Source organism: Triticum aestivum, chromosome 3D (assembly GCF_018294505.1).
Source record: "Triticum aestivum cultivar Chinese Spring chromosome 3D, IWGSC CS RefSeq v2.1, whole genome shotgun sequence".
Lineage (NCBI taxonomy): Eukaryota > Viridiplantae > Streptophyta > Magnoliopsida > Poales > Poaceae > Triticum > Triticum aestivum.
The window spans coordinates 173,446,367-173,462,613 of NC_057802.1; the positions used below are offsets into that span (position 1 = coordinate 173,446,367).

General features: G+C 43.5%; 1 protein-coding gene across 2 annotated transcripts; it reads left to right on the plus strand.

The window, feature by feature from the left end:
- Positions 1-6,201: 6,201 nt before the first annotated feature.
- Positions 6,202-15,154, plus strand: LOC123078115 (la-related protein 1A). Of its 2 annotated transcripts, none has more exons than XM_044500517.1 (14): positions 6,202-6,865; positions 8,058-8,625; positions 8,718-8,880; positions 9,250-9,340; positions 9,440-9,511; positions 9,599-10,155; positions 10,743-10,812; positions 11,745-11,846; positions 12,716-13,032; positions 13,127-13,270; positions 13,394-13,457; positions 13,756-13,901; positions 13,994-14,098; positions 14,714-15,154. In XM_044500517.1, exons 1-14 carry the CDS (start codon positions 6,569-6,571, stop codon positions 14,901-14,903), a joined length of 2,886 nt encoding a protein of 961 aa, XP_044356452.1. In that variant the 5' UTR covers positions 6,202-6,568; the 3' UTR covers positions 14,904-15,154. The 2 variants fall into 2 exon arrangements, with proteins under 2 accessions (XP_044356452.1, XP_044356453.1); XM_044500518.1 differs by having other exon boundaries at positions 13,130-13,270.
- The last annotated feature ends 1,093 nt before the right edge of the window (positions 15,155-16,247 follow it).

A 16,247-nucleotide genomic window follows, 5' to 3' on the forward strand; every position in this document is an offset into this window, starting at 1 on the left:
GGGCCCGGTGTCAGGGAGTCGGGGGTGGTTAGCTCATCGCTAATGAGGCCACGTCAGTGGCTAACGGCGGTGATGGCAGAACGCGCCGGCGGCGGCCGTTTAGTGGACTCCGGCCACTATTTGGCCCGGGGACGGTTCCCACGGCACGTGCTCAACGTCGCGCGTCGACTGTTGACCGCGGCTCGTGCGGGGGCTGCCGGAATCAACGGGGGCGACGGCGTGCAGTGGCGGCGACGTGGGAGAGCGCGGAGGGAGGCGGTTGCAGGGGCGACCCGAGCGGCAGAGCTCCGACGGGCGCGCGGTCGTGGGACAGAGGCTGGGCGCGGGTGCAGTGAGGGCGCCAAGAAGGCCGCAGTTCGTGGGCGCACGCATCGGACGTGGCCGGCGCTACACGGGCGCGACCGGCGTGTGGCCACGGCGGGGTGAGGCGCGGGGTGTGGTGGACACATCGGGACAGAGGGGGAAGAGGAGGACGGACGGCGGCTCACCCCCATTGCAGGGGAACGCCGGCGAGGCTCGGAGGAGCCGCGGTTGAGGAGAAGGTCGAGGACGGCGCAGTGATGAGGACGAGACAGCGGGGCGACGTCGGGACGAGGTGGCACCGTCGGGGACGAAGAGGTTGAGGGCGATGTCGGTGGGGCGAGGCGGTCCAGCGAGGGAGGGTCCGAGCGGCGGCGGAGTTGGTGTCGATCGGCGCGAGGGGCGCTCGATCTGGATCGAGGGGGGAGGGGGAGTAGCGAGGGGATCGTGGGAGTGTGGTGGTGGATCGGGCTAGGGTTAGGTGCCAGGGGGTTAGTAGCGGTGGGTGGTTGGGCCTAGAGCCATCTAGGCCAGGGAGTCGCGGGGTGGGCTGGCTGGGTGTGGGTCGAGGCCCACGAGGGAAAGGGAGGCATTTTCTATTTTACTTTTTAGCACTTTTTATTTTAGTTTAGGGCATTCAACCAATTTGCAAGAATTTTGGTTCACCACCAATATTAACAAATGAATATTTGTCACATGATCAACATTTTAAATTTCCATGTTTTGCGAACTTTTGGATTTCACTTAGAATTTGAGATTTGAATTAGGACCGGATTGAATCAAAAGGGGGATTTAGCAACAGTGAAAAATGATGACATGGCACCATTAACAGGGGATTACTGTAGCATGACACTGGGGGTGTTACACTAAGTTTAATGAGTATGGTGTGTTTGAAGATTTATTTGCTAGAAATAATGCTTGTCCTAAGCTTGGGGATGCTTTGCTTAATGAATATGATCCTTTGATTCCTTCTACTTTCGATAAGAAAATTTATTATGATGATAGCATGCCTCCTATTTATGATGATTACATTGATAAAAGTGGGTTTGGAAGAGTGTCAACTCTAGGTAGTAGTGATCCCACTATTTTGGAGGGTGTTGAATCTTATTACAATATTGATGAAAGTGGATTTGGAGATGTCATGACTTTATTTAGTGATACATCCACTATTTTGGAAGAGGTTTCAATTGACTGTGACAATAAAGTTGCTATCTATGATGATTATTGTGATGACATGTATGCCATAAAGAGTGATAAATCTCCTATGCTTGTGCATCATGAAAAGAGTGATGTATGTGATAGTTATATTGTTGAATCCATCCATGATGCCTCTGAAAATTATTATGAGAGAGGAACTTATGCTCTTACATATCTCAATAATATCAAGTTTCTTCTCTATGCGTTGATTGTTTTGAAGTTGCACTTGTTTTGCCTTCCTATGCTAGTTGATTCTTGCTCCCATAAGTTGTTTGCTCACAAAATACCTATGCATAGGAAGTGGGTTAGACCTAAAGGTGCTAGTCATATGCTTCATGATGCTCTCTTTATGTTTCAATTCTTTACTTTTATGCGAGCATCATTGAAATCATCATGCCTAGCTTAAAAGGCATTAAAGAAAAGTGCTTGTTGGGAGACAATCCAACACTTTTACCTACTGTTTTTGTGTGTTCACATGATTATGCTACTGTATTGATCATGTTTTATTGCTTTTGTTTCAATAAAGTGCCAAGTAAAGCCTTTGAGATCATGTTGGGTGATAGTTGATTTGACCCTGCTGAAAAACAGAAACTTTTGCACTCACGAAATAAGTCCCATTTTTAACAGAAGAGTGCTTTTGAGTTGATTCTTTTTGCAGAAGTTTAATATACAAATTGCTCACGTGTTCCAATTTGTTTCATAATTTTTGGAGTAGCATAAGTATGGTAGTTATCCAGATCATTACAGACTGTTCTGTTTTTGACAGATTCTGTTTTCAATGCATAGTTTGCTTGCTTTCTAGTTTCTATGGCTTATATTGCTCAATATAAATTGTGGGAATGATATGCTATAGTAGGCATTGTGTGGAAACAATTATGAATCTTGTCTTTGACAGTACCAAAGTGAAATGGTTTGCTCTTTATCATACTAACCTATCTCACAAAGTTCCGTTAAGTTTTGTGTGATTGAAGTTTTCAAGTTTTGGGTGAGATGACGATATGAGGAGAATAAGGAGTGACAAGACCCTAAGCTTGGGGATGCCCAAGGCACCCCAAGTTAATATCCAAGGAATATACAAGCAACTAAGCTTGGGGATGCCCCGGAAGGCATCCCCTCTTTCGTCTCCAACATTATCGGTAACCTCACTTGGAGCTATGTTTTCATTCGTCATACGATATGAGTTTTACGTGGAGCGTCGATTTATTTTGTTAGGATTTGCTTGCTGTTATTTAGAATTTTTTTGCATCTTTTATTTCAATAAAAGTGGCATTGATAGAACTCTTTGTGCAAAACCCGCTCGTCGCCGGCTGGCGCCAGCAAGACCTCCTTCCCCGACAGCCTATATCTCACCGTCAACGCCAACAACTTCTCCGCCACCAAGGACTCAAGGTGATGGCTGTGGGTGTCCGACGGGAACCATTTCCTAATCGTCTCACTGAGATCCCGCTTCTTCCCGCCACCAGCGGCCTTCTTCTTCTCCTTCCACTCCTCAGTAGCAGTAAACAGGGTTGTGGGCCCGTCTAACTTTGGCCCACCTCTCCTTAGCCTTCTTTTGGAACTGGGGTGAGGGGAAAAGGGAGTGGGGAACGGCAAAAGCAGAGAGAACGGAAAAACGTATTTGGGGCATATGTAGGACAAGGAGAGAGGCTCTCCCTTTCCCCTCTTTATATCCCCCAAGAGAACCAAAGCGACGGGCTCAACCGTAAGACATGTGCCCCATGTCTCCTGTGATTTCCCATTCCGCAAGATGCGGACGCGAGTATCCAGGCACGACCATCATGATGCACCAGTCAATGCAAAACTGACAAGTGCCACGATGCCCCCCCCTGACAGCTATGACAATACAAGAAGAGGAAAGCGGATCACACTTCGATACGTGGAGGGCCTGACATTAGGCTCTAGTTCACAAGGCCACAACTTCAGGGCAGCCAAGGGCAAGCAAGCCTCACACATAGCCCCGAGGCCTCGGCGCATCACAAAGCACGACAGGAGGCCCGAAGCCTCGAATCCTCCATTAGTCACTCCAAATCTATGAAGTGGTCCCCGGGAATCTGCACAGCACGCATGTCCGAGGACGTTCCTGAAGTTGCACTCAGGAAAGCAGGCCACTAAGACATAAGGAGCCTGCCTGAGTTTGATATACCTCCAATGTATCTATATTTCTTTATTGTTTCATGCTATTATATTATCAATCTTGGATGCCTTTATATGCTATAAATCATTTTTTGAGAGTAACCTATTGACGCAATGCCCAGTGTCAGTTCCTGTTTTCCCCCTTGTTTTTGGCTTTTCAGAAAATGAATAACAAACAAAGTCCAAACACGATGAAACTTTACGGTGATTTTTTCTAGACCAAAAGGACCCTAGAAGGTTCGGGAGGAGGCCAGAAGACTTATGGAGAGCCACGAGCTCACATGACACCCCCTGTGGGTGGGGCGCGCCCCCTGAGCTCATGACTCTCACACAACTCCGTTTGACACAACTCAGCCTATATAAATTCACAAATATTCTCAAAACAACAAAGAGCCACCCGAAACACTTTTTTCCGCCGCTGCAAGCTTCTGTTCTTCCGCGATCCCATCTGGAGGCCTTTTTCGGTACTCTGCCGGAGAGGGAATCAATCACGGATGGCTTCTACATCATCCTTGCTGCCTTGCGATGATGCGTGAGTAATTTACCACAGACCTATGGGTCCATGGCTAGTAGCTAGATGTTGTCTTCTCTCTCTTTGATCTTCAATGTAATGTTCTCCTCGATCTTCTTGGAGTTCTATCCGATGTAATCTTCTTTTGCAGCGTGTTTGTTGGGATCCGATGAATTGTGGGTTCATGATCATATTATTCGTTGAAAATAATTGAGTCTTTTCTGAACTTTATTATGCATGAGTGTTATAGCTTTGTATTTCTCCCCGATCTATCCGTTTGGTTTGGCCTACTAGATTGATTTATCTTCAATGAGAGAGTGCTTTGTGATGGGTTCAATCTTGCGGTGTCCTCATCTACTGACAGAAGGGGTAGCGAGGCACGTCTTATTGTTGCCATTAAGGGTAAAACGATGGGGTTTATTCATATAGATTAGGTTTACTTTGTCTACATCATGTCATCTGGCTTAAAGCGTTACTCTGTTTGTCATGAACTTAATATCATAGATGCATGCTGGATAGCGGTCGATTGGTGGAGTAATAGTAGTCGATACAGTCAGGAGTCGGTCTACTTGTCACGGATGTGATGACTATATACATGACCATTGCCATGAATACGTTAGAACTATGCGCTTTTCTATCAATTGCCCAATAGTAATTTGTCTACCCACCGTACGCTATTGTTTCGAGAGAGAAGCCTCTAGTGAAAACTATGACCCCCGGGTCTACTTTAATCATATTATAAAAACCCAAAATACCTTGCTGTAATTTTACTCTTTTTATTTTGTTTTGCAATTTATCTATGTACCTATACAAGATTTGATCCTTGCAAGTAACAAGTTCAAGGGGATTGATAACCCTCTTGCCCGCGTTGGGTGCAAGTATTTGCTTTGTGTGTGTAGGTGCTGTTCACTAGGATTTGTGTGGTTCTCCTTTTGGTTCGATAAACCTTGGTTCTCACCGAGGGAAATACTTATCTCTAGTATATTGCTTCACCCTTCCTCTTCGGAGAAAATCCTAGCGTAACTCACAAGTAGCAGGGTTCTCAGAGATATTCTAACTCTGGACAAAGTTGAGGGCTACCGACGGTATAACACATGAGGTCGGCCTCTTTGCACGGAGCCCGACAGTAGGCCTGTCTCGGGGCCCATAAAGCTTGGCGAAGGTCTAACCATAGGAGGGAGCCCCGAAGCCCTGATAATCATCATGCGAGCATCTTGGCATACAAGTCAAGATGACGGCGGCCAGATTGGATCTATCATATGTAAAACTCTAGCCCTCGTCACCAAGGTGGGGCTAGGGCTAGCTATTCCCATCTACTTTGTTAGAAACATACTCTTGGTAGTCACATATCATCCCCCATTGTAACCCTCGTATGGGGTACTCCACCATGAATACAAACTAGAAGAAGGACGTAGGATGTTACTCCTCTAAGGAGGCCCGAAACTGGGTAACTTCCTCGTGTGACCTCCATTTTGTAGTTTCTGCTGCGCTCGCCACCCTACCGAGGGTACTGATGGTTTTACGCGCCTGTCAATCATCGCCCTCCATCTCATGGATGATTAGCTTGCCAATCATCTCCTCAATTCCTGTTGATTTTCATGTCGACATCGTGCTGTACGCCGACAACTGTGATCTTGATCCCTCCATGGCCCTAACATTTCATTGAAGTCTCAACAGGCCCACACAAACCCTAAAACCAAGGCCGGCTAGATAGTGTGACTATCTCCTCTCTCAGCCCGAGTCCGTGTGGCTGAGGGGGAGACGCACGCGAGATTAATCACAGACACTTGGTGGAACCCTAGACGTCGCATAAAAAATACATTTGTTTTTAGCAGAAAATAAATAAAACTAAAATAAAAAATACATCTGTTGAATAGTCCGCCCGAGAGCTCATCACACAGCGTGGCAGCGGCCGCTGTCAGGCAGCCATCCCCCTCTCTTTCCCAGGGTTGGTGTCCCCTCAAGTCAGTCCCCGTCACCTCACCTGGGCCTGAACCCATCCACCCCCGAATCCGGATAAAATCTTTCCCAAACAAATCCCCACCCCCCGCAGGTCCCCATCGTTAGCGGAACTTTGCCCGTCTCCTCTCTCTCTCTCTTACCTCACGCGCTCCACGCACGCACGCACACTCTCCCCCTCCCCACCCTGTCGCTCTCGCTCTCCGCACTCCAAAACCCTAGTCACCCTCCGCACCCAAAACCTTACACCACCCTCCCTACCACGGCGGCGGCGGCGGCCCCATGGCTGCTCCCACAACTGCCTAAGGCTAGGCTAAGCTAAGTTCCCCAAATATCTCTCCGAAACCGTCTCGTTCGTTTCTAGTCCTCTCGGCGGCGGCGGCGGCGGCGGAAGCTACGGGTCTGAAGTCCTAAACTGCTGTGCTCCCTGCGGCCTATTTTGAGGTGGCGGGCGTTTCCGTGTCGGCGATGGAAGAGCCGAATGCGGGCGGCGGGGCCGTGGCGGCACCCGAGGTGATTGCGGATCCGGGTGTTGGCGGGGCCAGCGGCGGCGCTGGCCCCGCCGCCTCGCCGTGGAGGAAGACCACGCCGCCGCCTGTCGCAGGTGAGGCAGCGGTCATGGGGGCCGAGTCGTGGCCCGCGCTGGAGGAGACGCGGCAAAAGGTCGTGGCGGAGCCCACGGGGAAGCCTCTGCCGGGCAATGCTGCCGGCGGCGACCTGGCAAAGGGGCCCGAGGTGCAGCAGGCGCCTCCATCTCCATCACAGGTATAATATGGCGTTGGTGTGGAGATATGTTTGCTCAGATTATACCATGTTTATGTACTCTCATAACTTGTTTCATAGGCATTTTTAGTACGGGAACATTGACCCACACAATATGATTATGGTACCATATTGGTATCAGGTCAATTTTTGCGTTTGGTGTAGCTAGTAAAGGAATGAACTGAAAGTTACTTATTTTGTTTTGGTAGATATATGTTGCCTTTTCTTTTCATGGGACTGGTGTGGTCTTTTCATGATTATGCATTGTTTTGTTGGTGACGACTAACGAGTAAAGCTTTCCTGTTTTAGAACCAGTATATGAACTTTATGGCTGTGCTCAACTGGTCTGGTTAGTCTCCTTTTTTTTGCTGCCGTATTGGACCTTTACTTGCTAGGGTAGTAGGTCATACATCCCATGGCAATCAAAAGCTGTTGCTTTTCTCGAGGTAAGAATATCAATACCAATTGCTATGGCTGATGTCGAGGTGATGGATGAATCATAGAGTTTGAATGATACATTCAGCATGTCTTAGTATTAGTGCTCGCTTTCTATTCTGCAATTGGATTTGTTTATCTCCTGCTTATGTAGTCATGGTACATTCATACTGGTTTTTAGAATTTTTATAGAATGCAACCATACTGGCACTGTCTGAACAGTTCCCTAGCTGAACCATCTACTGATGTAGCCATCGTGTTTGTGACGATTCATTGTTGGACTGCAGTCGCACATGTGCCCTGTCTGAAAGGTTCCCTAACTGAACCACTGAAGCACCTCCTGTAGTTAGATAATGACTTTTTTATGGGATGTTTCTTTTGGGAACCACTCCATGTTGAGTTGTAAGCTCTTCCCATTTATCTCGGCGGTGCCTGTATCATGATTCAATTGTTGAATTGTATGAGCGGGTGATTTTCTGAATCTGCTCTGGCCCAACCAAGAAAGTTCTTGAATGGTGTTCCATTTATAGAAATTGTCAAGAATTGTTCTGATGCACGTAAATGAAATTTATACCCTTCCTCTCAGATGGTTTATTAGAAATAAGCAAAATATACTTTATGTTGTCATTTGAAGCCTTTGTGAACGGATACCCTGTCACTGTTCTATGCATTCAGTTTTCCTGGCTAAGCTCCTACATAAATTATTTCAGCACTACTCATATCCGATTTATTCTGATGGAAAGGGTTCAACTTCTTTTAGGTGCCTAATCGTATGCACAAGTTTGATGGCCATGCAAATCCCAACAAGAATTACCAAGCACACCATAAAAATGGGCCCAAGAGACGCCCCCCTGGTGCAAATGATGCACCACCATACCCTGCCACAATGCCGTATCATCAACATCCAGGGCAACCTATTTTTTACCCTGTTCTCCCAAGTCCAGTGATGCTACATGAATATCCATACCAGCCTTTTGCTGTTCCGGTCCCAAATCATGACCCACATGTTGGGAAGTCTGGATTCGAATCTGCTACACCACCTTTTGTTCCGGTAGATCAAGTTGGTGGCAATGAAGGTAACAGGCCAATGCCTCCACAAACGAGAGGAGATCATCATGCTTGGCGTCCTGCTGTTGGTACTCATGGTGCTAGACCACATTCTAGTGTTGAAGGCCGTGGCCATTTTAATCACACTTGGCAAAATCATCAGACGTTTGGTACGAGAGATAACACAAGTATGCCACATGGCGTTGGGCCAAGAGCTTTTGTCAGACCAATGGCACATCTGCCCCCTACTCTTGGGTACCTCAATGGACCATCATACCCTGGTAATGCTGTACTCACTGTAACAACATCTCCTTTTGTATCTCGTATGCTGAAGCTTTTGATGATCTAATGTTTGAGAATGTTTTTACCTCAGGGCCTATGCCTCCCATGTATTATTACATGCCTGCTCCACCCATGGAGGCAATGAGAGGTCCACCTCGTTTTGTCCAAAACCAACCAGCCCCCCAACCTGTTTTATCGCCTGAAGCGACTGAGCTAAGAGCTAAAATATTAGCTCAAGTGGAGTACTATTTTAGGTAGGTAATTATTTTCTTCTGTTTATTCTATCATGGGTTTCCCCCCAAAGGAAGCATGGCACAGAGAAATAGGCTTATGAGTTTAGCAATGTGCTGATAAGGTTTTTATATAATTTTAATGTGTCTGCTAAGTAATTTAGTTTCGGTGTATGTATGTCGCCTTTCAGAATGCCATATGAAGTCTTGTTTTCTTTGACAGACAGTTGCGTTGTCATTATACATTATACATTATACATACAAGCGTCACTGCTACACTCTAAATAAATGAATCTTGCACCTATGTGATATACATCATGGATGGGTGAACGTACTTTTGACATGTACTCTAGTACTCTACAATTTTGTTGACTCATTATGGCATTTTTCCAGTGATACTAATCTGGAGCGAGATAATTTCTTGAAATCTTTAATGGATGAACATGGCTGGGTTCCAATTTCAAAAGTTGCAGACTTCAACAGAGTACGCCCTCTTATGTATATTTTGCTTTTTCAGATATCATATTTTTGTTTCTTTACTTTGTTATGAAAACTGGTTGTTTTTGCATGGGCTCATTTGCAGCTGAAGAGAATTACAATGGATGTCCATCTGATAGTAGATGTATTGGCAAGCTCAAGTCTTGTAGAAGTTCAGGTAGCCATGTTTGTTTGAACTGTTACTGTTTATATCCCTTGTTGAGTTTGGAATTTGGCTTGTCTGATGCTACTTTCCTGTTACCAGGATGACAAGATAAGAAGGCGCTCTGACTGGTCAAAATGGGTTTGTTCTTCTGGGGCAACATCTGTTCAGAGTCCATCATCTACTGCCAGTATGGATAATATTATGGGTGAGAGCAATACTGGCGGCTTCTCAAATAAGGATGATTCTTTCTCTTCAGACCAAAAGAAGCATCCTCACTCTCAAGATGATAAATGCAACATAGATGGTGCTGCTATTGAGGCAATAGTTCCAGATGAAGAGCTACCTAATGATGCACATAGCTGTTCATTGAATAAAGGCTTGTCTGCCATGACTATTGGCGGAAAGCCTAAGAGCATTTCCACATTCTCTGGTAATTCACGCACACAAGAAGCTGCTGTTAGAACTAGTGATGTTAAAGTTCGAAAAGTAAACACAAAGATGAAAGTACCTGATTCTCAAAGCGAAAGTGGTTTCCGTAAGGATTTGCCAAGTAACTCCCCTAGCTTCAGTGGGGATCAAAGCACATTCATGCTTGATGAGGAATTGGAATTGGAACACGCAGAACATTCACGTGATGATGTCTATTCACACAAAAGGTGAACTTTAAATGGTATACAATCTGTGATTTCATTTCGTGCATTATGATTGTTTAATGTATGTTGCCATCTAAGCAACAATTTAAATTTATGTAAGCGTCCAGTTATAATAACAGTAGTGTATCACATGCCTTTGTGAGAGTAGATGACTTGCTATAGTCGTGCTTCTATTTTATTGATCTATGGTAACAAAATATATGTTACTCTGGCCTGTGAAAATCGAAGGTAAAGTCGCCAACCTTTAATTGACTAAGCTGCAAGCAATTTTAGATTGAACTAAATAAATATTAGATGATAGATTTTAATGTCGTGATGGCGCATTAATGCGAATAGTGTAGTTCAGTTGCATTTATATAATTTTCCCCAGCAGTTAAAATGTTCTGTTCTGAATATACTTGCGTTAATGGTTGAACTTTCATATTTGGAGTCCTAGACTTGGTGTCTTTTCAGAAGATCAACAGATCATTTTGATATTATTTTGTACTCGTGTGTTGCTCACGTGATGCATCATCTCTTATGTACCTGTATAGCGTATGAATTGTGTGCGTGAAATTGATGATCTTTTGCAATATGTTTATTTCAAGCAGGGTCGATGATGAGGATGACGATTTTTTTGTTGATGACCAAGAAGTGAATCGGCTAATAATTGTTACACAGGTTGGGTTTCAAGATATTCTACGCTCCTGATATGTTCCCTTTACTTCCCTAGTTTCATGCCATTCTAATGCATCACTCTGTCAGTGCTTCACTATGAAGGATGAACCATAAACCAATAAGTTGATGAACTTACTTTGTAGCACTTTGCTGTACTTATGTATTACAAAGTCAAACAGTTTGTACTTCAATAAGAAATTTTTGGGTTATTGGTAACTGGTAGCTGCTTGGTTGGCAGGGGAGTAGGGATTAATCAGTGAATTGGCCGATTAATTGAATTTATGGGCCGGCCATTAATCGGTGGGTTAACTAGGGCCATACCAACATATAGCTAAGGCCTCGTTTTCTTCACAGGATTTCTGGAGACTCTAGAGGAATTGTGGATTCCATGGTTTCCTCTTTCCTTTGCTGCGTTCAGTCCAAAGGAACCTGCTACATTGTATCAGAGGAAAGGATTCCCATGTGTCGATTCCATAGGAATCAGCACATCTACCCTGACCTCTATTTTGAGCGGAAGCCTGAAGCAGCCCACCTGATAAGCTGAATAAAATATGCTCCCTCTGTATTGAAATATAAGACGTTTTGTGACACTACGGTAGTGTAAAAAAAAAGTCTTATATTTTGATACGGAAGCAGTACTACCATGGGGCTTAGTTGTGAGAAGAATAGCTAGCAGGTGAATAGTAAATTATCATAGCTTTCCTATAGCAACTGCTAATCCGTGATTAGTATAGTAGCATGACTTCCGGCGTCCCTTCATTGTGCATCTGAAGTTCTGATTGCACAACCATAGTTTCAATTTTCTTATGTTGTTTGAACTCCTCTCTATTTTATGTTGTTTTGTTATCTCCTGGAATCGATAAATGATCTAACATTAAGCAAGTATTATTTTGTAATACTGCATTAAGATCTTGTTTCATTTTTCCACCTCACAGGATACTAGATCAGAAAAGGATGACAAAAGTTGCTCGAGTATATCTCAAGCATTTTCAACAGAGGAAGCATCAAGAATAAATGACGCCTTATATTATTATGAGGTGATATGTTTGGTTTATTGTTCATCAATGTCGCACTTGCATTCTAGGGGCCAATTAAATATTTTAGCACATATGCTGTGTGTTGTCTTGAGAGTTGCTGTTGACTCCGACACACTTATTGCAAATGCACTTTTATACAAGTAAATGAGGTCTATTTAGGCATATAAAATGTAAGCCTTCTTACTTTTGATGAGTTGTGCTGATTAGGTATTTGTCGTTGTCCAGTCCATTTTAACAGTTCTGTGATAAATGTAACTATAGCATTCATTGAACCGATTCATCCGTTTCTAATGTTTTATTTTTTTGCAAGGTATAGTCAATGCCTTTTAGGATCGCATACTATATTAATAATTTATTTATCAAACTATTTGTTCTTTTGTTAATACATTTTTTAACCATTGAATTTTAGTGTTAAAACTACCCAGTTAGATTTAACAAGGCAATGTTATATCATTGTAGTTGTCTTTAAGAATGTGATGTCTTAATTTTGGATTGGTAATTTCTATCTCATATTTTGGAATGGCATTCAGTTGTAGCATTAGTTGGCATGTTTGACATCTCAATTGACAACCGTTTGAAACTGAGTTGAGTGTTCGAATAAACATTTGAAGACAAGACTTGTTCTGGCGCTTCCAGTTCGAATCAAGCTGGTTTGGGACAAGACTTGAGCTGAGTTCTGTGTACACTGTGCTTGTGTTTTTCTTTTTATCTCAAAAGCCTGTTCTGTTATGATATGTATGACAATCCTTCTATATCTTATCAGATTTATCATTCTGTTTTTCTCATTTTATATTATAGAATTACTTTTTTCAAATCATGTTATTTTTGAACTGCTCATGCTAATATTATGGTGTTACTCCTGACATCAGAGTGTACATGATCGGCGCACTAATAATCAAAGGAGCTCCCAGGCCGATAGTGTAGATGTTGATTCTAAACAATTTGGTGGAGCAAAATGGAACCATGTTAGCATCGGAACTAATGGCATTGAGGAAGCTGGACAACCTATTCCGCGTAGGCGGCAAAGTAAAGGCAATAGAAAGACACATACCTCACATAAGCAGAGGTTCTTTGCTGGTAATTTTGCGAATAGTCCCAATAGTCGATCTCACTATGGTGGTGTATCAGAAAGCCCCCCAAGCAATTCAATTGGATATTTCTATGGTTCTACTCCGGAAAATCATAGGTTAGATAATTGATGGATGTTTTCTTTCAGTAAACCCTCCTTACCCTCAGTTTATCCCATTTTGTGGTTATTTGAATGACTATTTATTGTTCAGTAGCTATAAGAGTTCAAAGCTGAGCTCATCTCCTCATGGAATTCCTACTGGGAGCTCACCTATTGGATCAGTACCTAAATCTTTCCCACCGTTTCAGCACCCTAGCCATCAACTTCTAGAGAAAAATAAATTCCAGCAACAAAGGTAAGTTTCTAAACAACTTGTGGTGTGCTTGCAAGTTCTAGTTCCCTTCAAATAATAATTTATCAATATCATTGATTCATCCTAAGCTTCACATGGTGATGCCATTGTTCTTTGTTTGTGAAGGTACAATAAGTTCAAGAATAAATGCGTTGCTGAACGTAAGAAGTTAGGAATCGGTTTGAGCGAGGTGCAGCTTCCTCTCATATTTTCTTGCAATATAACTATTGGCTGAAGAAAAGTAGTTTACAACTACAGTAGTGTATAAAGCCGGTCAAGTTATGTTCTACTGTAATCATTGCCTTCCTAATTCGTTTTCTTTCGATAATATGGTGAATTGTCTCCTGTCTCGTTAATGTTTGTTGCTTGCTAATTATATTTGAAGTTGGAAAGTTGTCTTTTGATTGATATTGTACCATCTGTTGTTCTATCCTTAAAAGATACGTTCCAGTATTCCTTTCATATTTTGTGCATCCAATGGCGTGCAGGAAATGAATTCGCTCTATCGTTTTTGGTCATACTATCTGAGAGATAATTTCAATGAAGATATGTACAAGCATTTTAAGAACTTTGCAGTAGATGATGCAGCAGCAAATTACAGATATGGACTTGAGTGTCTCTTCAGATTTTATAGGTATGGAATATATAACTTGAAAAGGAATACCTTTCTGATATTCATTACATTCTGTATTGAGCAGATCAGTTACCTCCTAATTCTTTTTGCAGTTATGGTTTGGAAAAAAACTTCCAACGGAATGTATATGAAGATTTTGAGCAACTGACGCTTGAGTTCTACCACAAGGGCGATCTTTATGGACTTGAAAAATACTGGTAATTGGCGGCTTTATTGTTTGTTCACATTTCTCTGTTACTAGTCTGTAGTAATGATCTTTATGACTTAAAAAATAGTGGTGCATGGTGTTATGGATGCATCTTATCTCTATTGCCTAGCCCAAGGGGCATATATATACACACACACACAAGATTTGGGGTACAAGGAAAATACTAATACTCCTTAACCCCCCCCCCCCCCCCCTCCCTCTTCAAATGCAAAGCGTATGCAATAGCATTGCATTCGAATAAGTGTAACACTAGAAAAAAAATGATAATGAAGTGCAACATCACATTCTCCTTTGCTGATATTATTGGCATGGATCTATGTTTAACATTGGTGAATGAACAATCAGTTGCAAAGTTCAATATTTACGACCTTACAGTTATCCGTGCACATGTTATAGTTGCTAAAAATTGCTACATGGAAACTGGTGTGAACTGTATAATTCGAACTTGATATATCATAGGTGTTCCCTTTAATTCTTATGAAGGGAACCCTGAAAAGTGCAATTACAAGATATAAATTTACGACAATTTTGGCTTGTTGCATCGTCAAACTTGCAGTTATCTGCTTGTCATACATTGTCGCTGACTTTTCTTCTTCTGGATCAGGGCATTTCATCATTTCCGAAAACAGGATAGCAGCCCCATCAATAAGCATGCAGAGTTGGAGAGGCTCCTCAGGGAGGAGTTCCGAACCATCGAGGACTTCAAGGCACGGCGTGCGGCAGATAAAGAAACCGGTGGTAGTGGCAGCAAGAGTGCGGTGGCGGCAAGCCATAGCAAGGCTGTGGCTAAGTAGGTCCTACCTGGGCATGAAATTTTGGTGGTGATCCTACGAAGGAGAAAGTAGCAACGTTTTTGTTTGGTGTAAACTAAGGATTTGAGTAGACTCGTCCCTGTGCAGATTTTGCTCTCCCCTGCCGATACTTCGCTGTCCAGGAAATTTTTCTCTTTTTTTTTTACATCAGCTTCATGGTGCCATTGTGGGATTTGTACATAGAGATAAAATAATTGCCTTTATTAAATAGCCAAACTATAGAGTTAAAAAGACGTGACGATGTCTGCATTGTATGGCTTTTTTCCCCCCTTGCTTTGCCAAAGCGCCTAATTTGCCATTTCTTTTTCGCCTGATTTGCCATTTCTTTTTCGCTACAAAAATGTGCATGTGTATGGTTTGATATGGCCTATTCTAGACCTCAGTGGCGACATGGATTTAATGAAGGAGCGTTTGCTCAATGTCCCTTGCTTTGTTCGCTCGTCATGGTCGATTCACAGCAACACCGGAGGTGGATGGCAAGGTGGAGCCCCATAATCGACGAGCAACAAAGCAAGGGGTGGTACGAGGGCGAGTTGCCGGCGATAAAGGATCGTCAATGTTGGTGGAGCAAAGTGCGGAAACTTCGTTAGAGCATCAATTTTTTTTCCCACTCATCTACACACCTCAAATCGGTCCTGTATGCTTGGGCTGATCAGCACCCTTATACCTAACCCATATGTAAGGCGGATATGGGGATGTTCGGATGTATCAGCCATGTCCGACCGATGACGAGGACCCATGCCCAAATTTCTTCAAGACGTCCTTGGCCTAGCCTGCCCCGTCCTCTTTCAATCCTCTTTTCCATCTGATCCACACACCTGCCACCATATCTCCGCCGCCACTCTATCTTCACCGTCATATCCAAACCACAACGCCGCGGACCGTGCCGCCATCGAACAAGGTTGCCGCCTGATACTTATAACTCCTCCAGACAAACACCTCACACTGTATGTGTTTGATAAAATGCCCGAGCAATTTTTCTCATTTTTGCTCATTTGTAGGTCAACGATGGATCCGACATTGGACGATGAGTATGGAAACAAGGACCTTGACCAATTCATATACAAAGAGTTCATTGATTCGTCAGATTCGGACGGCCAAGATGCCAAAGTGACGATGATGATGATGATGATCAACATCCAAAAAGAATTGAAGAAGCTAGAGGAGCATGTGCTAAAACTTCAAGGATTCAATAAAGGGCAGAGAGTAGCTCCCTGGAATAGGATCGCTGGCACAAAACTTCTCTACAAGGACTACTTCAAACCGGACCCAACTTACCACAGAGGCTCCTTTCGACGTCGCTTCCTGATGAGCAGAGATTTGTTC

Bases quoted from the DNA above. Each gene is read 5' to 3' on its own strand.
- LOC123078115 (XM_044500517.1), top strand. From the start codon at position 6,569: ATGGAAGAGCCGAATGCGGGCGGCGGGGCCGTGGCGGCACCCGAGGTG. The intron at 6,866-8,057 runs GTATAATATGGC...AACTTCTTTTAG, and splicing joins CGCCTCCATCTCCATCACAG to GTGCCTAATCGTATGCACAA. The intron at 14,099-14,713 runs GTAATTGGCGGC...CTTCTGGATCAG, and splicing joins TATGGACTTGAAAAATACTG to GGCATTTCATCATTTCCGAA.